Here is a 6,175-nt window from a genome sequence, read left to right on the forward strand (position 1 = left end):
TGTGTGCTTTCTAACAATGTCTACTTCGCACGAGCCATGCTTTTACAAATACATTCATATCTATTATGCAATTTAGTTTCTATTATGCGATTTAGTTTATCTTACCCATACAATTGGAACCCAACTCTTATATGTGATTTAGACCTAAAAACAAAAAGCAGGACTTGCTTTCTGGCCCATTTTTCACCCTTTGTAAATGCTGAAAAGAGCTGCCTTGCCTGCTGCTAAAAGAGGCAGCAGAACCATGCGCAAGTCCCCTGTGTCCTGTGCTGCAGAAAAATAGTGTGTGTCACGCTGTAAAACGTAAACGAGGCAGGTACCAGATGGCGTTTTGCAGTGTTTTGGTGCAAGCTTACAAAAGTTTAAAACATGTTGCCTGGACGGAGGGAGCATTTCGATTCTCTGACCCTGGAAAAGCAGGGCCCCCAAGGCCCTGGGGAGAACCACCCGGCCACGCTGAGTAACCTGCTCCTGCAGGCTGCTGCGTCAGCATTGCCACGGCAATTCTGAAGCCAAGAGATTCAGCAGAGACCCAACTGCAACGGAGGCAGCAAACACAGGGGACCAAAGAGGCCTGGGTATGGACCCCACGATCTTTCGTTCCTCCGGCCTGGCCTCCCTCCAGCTGCCATTGACCCTCCTTTAGAAGCCAAAGGACTCTCTTCAGGGCAGCATTGCAGCGCAGGCTGTGTGGGAGGCTATGGTGAGCAAATACGCAAAACCTCTCTGCTGGCTTCAAACGCCATCCCCCATCACCAGCAACCCCAGGTGTGTATCACCTGCCCAGTGTCCTTCCCTGAGCTACTGATCCTTTCAGCCAGGTGGCAACTCACCTCCACTCGGAAGCCACACAGGCTGCACACCTGCACTACCAAGGTCTTACCCTCCAAACCGGCTGCTCCCCCAGCAAGTCCCACTTCACCAAAGCACCGCCGCCCCCAGCGACTCATCCCAAATACCTTTGACACCTCTCTGTCCTGACCCTGCCGCTTTCTGGTACTTTCGGTGCACGGGAAAACACTTGAACCGAGCCGCCCAGCCAGGGCTCATTTTAACCACTTTAAGTGTACAGCTCAGTGGCAGTAAGTACCTTTACAATGTCGCAACCATCACCACCATCCATCTCCCAAACTGAAACTCCATGTCCACTAAACACTGACTCCCCTTGCCTCCCTCACCTCAGCCCCTGGAAACCACTGTCCTACTGTCTGTCTCACCAATCTGATGACTCCAGGTACTTCATATAAGGGAAATCATGCGATACGCGTCCTTTATGGTGGCTTGTTCCAATTAGCATGATGTTTTTCGTGGTTTACGTGTGCTGTAACGTGTCAGTACTTCATTAATGTTTAAGGCTGTATAATATTCCACTGCTTGTACCACATCTTGTTCACCCACCACCCGCTGAAGGAGCTCGTGTGCCTCCGCCTTTGGGCCGTGGTGAGTAATGCGAACCTGGGTGTGCGATCATCTCCTCACGCCCCTGCTTCCAAACCTTCGGGCATATGCCCGACGTGGAACAGCTGGATCAGACGGTGACTGTTTATCTTCTGAAGGGACCGCCAAGCTGTTTGCCACAACTGTTGCACCATTTCACACTCCCACAGGCAATGCTGGTCCTGACCTCGGGGGTTCCGGTTCCTCCACCTCCTTGCCAGCGCTCCCAGCGAGCGTGAAAGGGGGAGGACTTTTGACAGGTGGGAGAGGGATGAGCGGGATGAGCCAGCCTTTCAGGCAACAGAGGCCCGGGCAGGGCGATGGTGTAAGGCGGGTCCAGTCACACACAGTCTGATGTCATAATTCACATGGGGTTCTGTTTGCCTCCCTTTTCTGGAAACAGACTGATTCTGAAGAGGCTGGAAAGCCCCCCTCCTGGGTTCCTCAGATGCCTCCAGGGTCCATGGTGGCTCCGGGATGACAGAGGGGGAGCCAGGGACAGGGGCGCTGATATGCAGGAGGTCGGCCAGCCGCCTGATCACAGCGACCAGAGGCTGAGACCCAAACAGCACGCATCATGTAGGTCAGGGTGGCAGCGGGGCAGGCCAGCCTCCGTGCCGCTGGCAGGGCAGGGGCATCATCACCCCTTGGCAGCAGGACAGGTAGGTGCTGTCTCCACTGAAGCTCGTCCCCAACCCCAGCAGAGGAGCCAGGTGAGGTCTGGCAACCGCAGTCCACTGAGTGGGGTGGGCCCAGGGCAGGGTTCCGTGGGCATGAGCTGGAGGACCGGCCAAGAACACAGGGTCCATGAACACAAGCTCAGGGAGTGCCCCAGCGCCCGGTGTAAGGCCTCCCGCAGGACTTCAGGGCTGGGGCCAAGGCACAAGGCTGGACCTACATGTGCTGTTGTTTGACTGGGACACAGAACCCACAATTGCCTTCCACTGTCCCCCCCCCCCCCAGTCCCAGTCTCTAGGTGAGTGCTTCTGAATCAGGCCGCCTCTAAGTCCTGGGCTGGCTTCCTCTGAGCAGCCCAGAGCCCTGGCTCGGAGGGACTTGTGCTGGATCAGCTCCTCCTGGCTCTGAGAGCCCAGTGCGTGCTCATGTGCAAAACTCTGCCTCGGTGACAGCTCAACATGGGCCACGGTGGGAGCATGTGCACCACAGACACTGGCAAGTGCTGTGACCCGGGCTTACTGCCTCGAGGGAACTTAAACGTGACCAGCGTTGCACGTGATGCTCGAGAGCGAACCTCTAACTCCTCCGAGTCCTGCTCCAGCCCTCTGTCCCTGGGCCCCTGTCCACCAGCCCCTTTATCCCTGCTGCCCCCCCGCCCAATGACTGAATAATGTACAGGGTGGGGCGAGGAGGACCCGGCAGGCGGACTTCGTGCGCAGTCCCTGCCTATGGCGGAAGCAGGGCTAACCAACCTGTCTGTGCCTAGGTCGTCGGCCATGGCACGTGTGGTGCACCCCAGACAGGTGAGTGCTGTGGGTTTCTGTCCCCTGTGACCACCTCGAGGATGGGCAGCAAACAGGCCCAGGGAAGGGCCAGGTTCTTGGGCTCTGGGGCTCCCTCTGGTCATGACCCTGGAAGGTCTCCTTTAATGGGCAGAGGAAAGCTAAGGGTTTACAGTTTCCAGAGGTTCATCTATTTATTCGGCGTGCACTTATTAGGCACCCTCGGTGCACTGGGCACTGTGCTGGGCTTTGAGGCTGCAGGGATGCCTCAGGTTAGGTCTTAACCCAGTGTCCTCACTAGATCAGCTACAGTGCACCCGACAAATGCTGGGGTGAAGATGTGACACATGCTACGAAAGCAGAGGAGGAAGGCTAGTTCCTGGGTGGGAGAGATGTGGGGGAGAGTTAATCTGGGTCTTGGAGGACATGTAGGAGTTTGCCAGTGGGTGAGGCGCACAACTGGCTTTTCCAGCAGGAAATAAGAGCAGGTGTGCCAGGCACCTGTGAGGAGAGGAAAGCAGTGAAGCTGGAGGACAGGGGCCATGGAGGGGAGCCACGGGTGCGGTGGCAAGGGCCAGTGGAAGTCAGGTCATGCAGGGCTCCGGATGCCTGGCCACTAACGCCTGTGAGCGGCAGAGTGAGATGGGATCTCTTGCTTTGTTCTTGCCCTTGCCCTTAGGCCCCTGTGGACTTAGACATATACCAAAGCTCCTACATGGTCGACTATCAGCCCTACGGGAAGCACAGATACACCAGAGTCTCACAGCAGGAGGTAAGGCAGCGCTGAGCATTGCCTCCTGTCCCGTGCCCACCCGAAGCATCTTACTTCATTTCTAGTAGCCTTGGAGGCACTTGTTTAGGACAGTATCTGGTGCCAGGAGGTCTAAGAGGTGTGTGTGTGAAAATGTACAGCAGAGACAGGTCCTGCGTGCAGAAGGGTGTAGATAATACACACTGTTCCAAACACGCTGAGGAAGCGACCGTGGGCGCCCACCAGCAGGAGCTCAGACGCAGCGGCGGGACCTCAGAGCCCCGGCCTCCCGCTCTCGCCCCCGCCGCCCAGAACAGGGGCCGCGCCGGCCGGGCCCGTCCTTCCTGGGCCCGTGGTTTTGAGAAGAAGCAGTCTTACCCTGTGCGCACGTACACTTCCAGGAGAAATGTTTTGGTTTCCCTTTTAGCAGCTTCATTACGTGTTGGGTCGTATCACTTGCACTCTTCTGTGACTCATTTCCTGCTGCACATAGTCACACCCCACGAAATGCCACCAGAGCCCTCCCTTCTCCTGTGGGCGGGCATTTGGGGTTTTACTTTTTTGTTACCCTCCCGCCCCAAATACCGCAGAGAAGATGCGGCAGAGCCTCACCACGCGGCAGCCCCCGGGAGTGGCGCTGGTTGCCGCGGGGGCCGCGCTGTTTTCCAAGCGGCCGCATCAGTGGACTTTCTCCCCAGCAGGCAGTCTCGCCCGTGGCTCTAATCTTGCCATTCTTGGTATTACCACACCTTTGAGCTGTTTGCCAATTTGGCGGCTTTGAAATAATTTTCCCCAGCATTATTTATGAATATTTATTATTCTGTGAAATGTCTGTTCACCTCTTTTGACCATTTTTCTGTTGAATTGCTTGTCTTTTTCTTATTAATTTGTAGGAGCCCTTTAAATTCTTGACATCTTTCATTTATCAGTTATGTATAAGAAATCCTTTTCTATCTTGAGGTACCGCCACTAAAAATAACAAGATCTATACAAACAAAGGTGGGACAATTTCTGAGATACATTATTTAGTGGAATCAAAGTGCAGAATTCAATTATAATATGCATTGTCTATGTACAAACCAGGGGTGTGGATATATACACACGTGTTTATATGTGCAAATAATATTTCTAGAAAGATAGGAAAAAAACTGGTGACAGCGGTTGCCTCTGGAGATGGGAGGGTGGGAAAGACTTTTCACGATGAACTATTTTGCATTATTTCAGTATTTCCCTCTGTTGTTTATATCACCATTCAAGAACTAACTTAAATTTTTAACTAAAGTGTGCTCTGTCTTGAATACTTCCAAGAAAGCCACAAGTCCCCTGCCTGGCTCAGCCTTCCATTCACGTGTGATTTGTTCCCACAGCAAGCGAAGGTGGACACCCAGCTCAGGGAAAAAGAATTTTATAAGCCCACCCCCAACCCCTACCCCAAGCTAGAAGATGGGTACCCTGCCTTCAAGAGACCTTACATGAATGCCAAAGACCTGGGGCAGAGCAGCTTCTTCCCGTCGCTGGACCCCATGAGCACCGAGGACAAATACAGGTTCCGCTGCACCTGCCCCTCCAGGTACCAGGCTTTCCACGCTCTGCCCCTGGCCCCGGGCCGACTGGACCGCAGCCACCAGAGTGCGGCTTTCCCGTGCCTCCTGGAGCCGGAGCCCCAACCTGCTGCAGAGGACCGCAAAGGCTACTTCCTGCTGCCGGGCTGCCCCTGTCCTTGCCACCCCGCGGTCAAGGTCCCCATCTTGACCCGATGGGGCCCCTTACTGCCGTTTTACCAGTAGGAAGTCACTAAGGAAATCCCTCCTCTCACAGGGAGCTCCCTGCTCTAGCTTCGGATTCCAGAGAGGAGAGCTGAAAATAAAGCCTTGGAAAGCCCTGGCTGGTTTGGCTCAGTGGTTAGAGCGAAGGCCCTCAGACTGAAGGGTCCTGGGTTCGATTCGGGCCAAGGGCATGTACCTCAGTTTCTGGCTCCATCTCCTGCCTGGACCATGTGCAGGAGACAACCAATTGACCTGTGTCTCTCACATCAATGTCTCTCTCCCTCTCTCTCTCTCCCTTCCACTCTCTCTGAAAAGCAATAGAAAAATATCCTTGGTGAGGATTAAAAAAAAAAAATTGGAAAGATGTCCCAGGAGCTCTGGGACTGAGCTTGTTGCCCTTACTCCCTGGCTGCCCGGGGGGAGGGAGGGAGGGAGGCAGGGAGGGAGGGAGGCGAGTGTGTGGAGGGCTGGGATTGGTGCGATGTCTCATTATAATTAGGGATCCTGCTGTGAAGATTCTTACTGCTTTAGGCATTTACTTACAGAACAGGAAACGCTGAGTTTCCCAGGGTCATCTGAACCTCAGGCATGGCAGGGAAACCTCAAATGCTCCCGGTAGCTCGCTGCGCTCCCTCCAGTTCGCTCACCACCCCGCCCTGTGCAGTCGGGGTGGCCATCTAGGAGCCATCACTTTATACTTTCTTTCTTGCTCGGTAGAGCTTTTGTAAACATACGAGGATGAGCAGTTAGGAAACAGGCTA

At 54.5% G+C, this 6,175-nt stretch overlaps 1 protein-coding gene across 1 annotated transcript; it reads left to right on the plus strand.

Annotated features, from left to right (window-relative positions):
- Positions 1-2,891: 2,891 nt before the first annotated feature.
- Positions 2,892-5,435, plus strand: SPMIP9 (sperm microtubule inner protein 9; the record flags this gene model as incomplete). The annotated part of the gene is made up of 3 exons (XM_081144879.1): positions 2,892-2,918; positions 3,577-3,669; positions 5,016-5,435. The coding sequence occupies 3 exons, from the start codon at positions 2,892-2,894 to the stop codon at positions 5,433-5,435; spliced, it is 540 nt and encodes a 179-aa protein (XP_081001005.1).
- Between the last annotated feature and the right edge of the window lie 740 nt (positions 5,436-6,175).

Source organism: Miniopterus schreibersii (assembly GCF_964146895.1).
Source record: "Miniopterus schreibersii genome assembly, chromosome: 8".
In the NCBI taxonomy this organism is placed as follows: domain Eukaryota; kingdom Metazoa; phylum Chordata; class Mammalia; order Chiroptera; family Miniopteridae; genus Miniopterus; species Miniopterus schreibersii.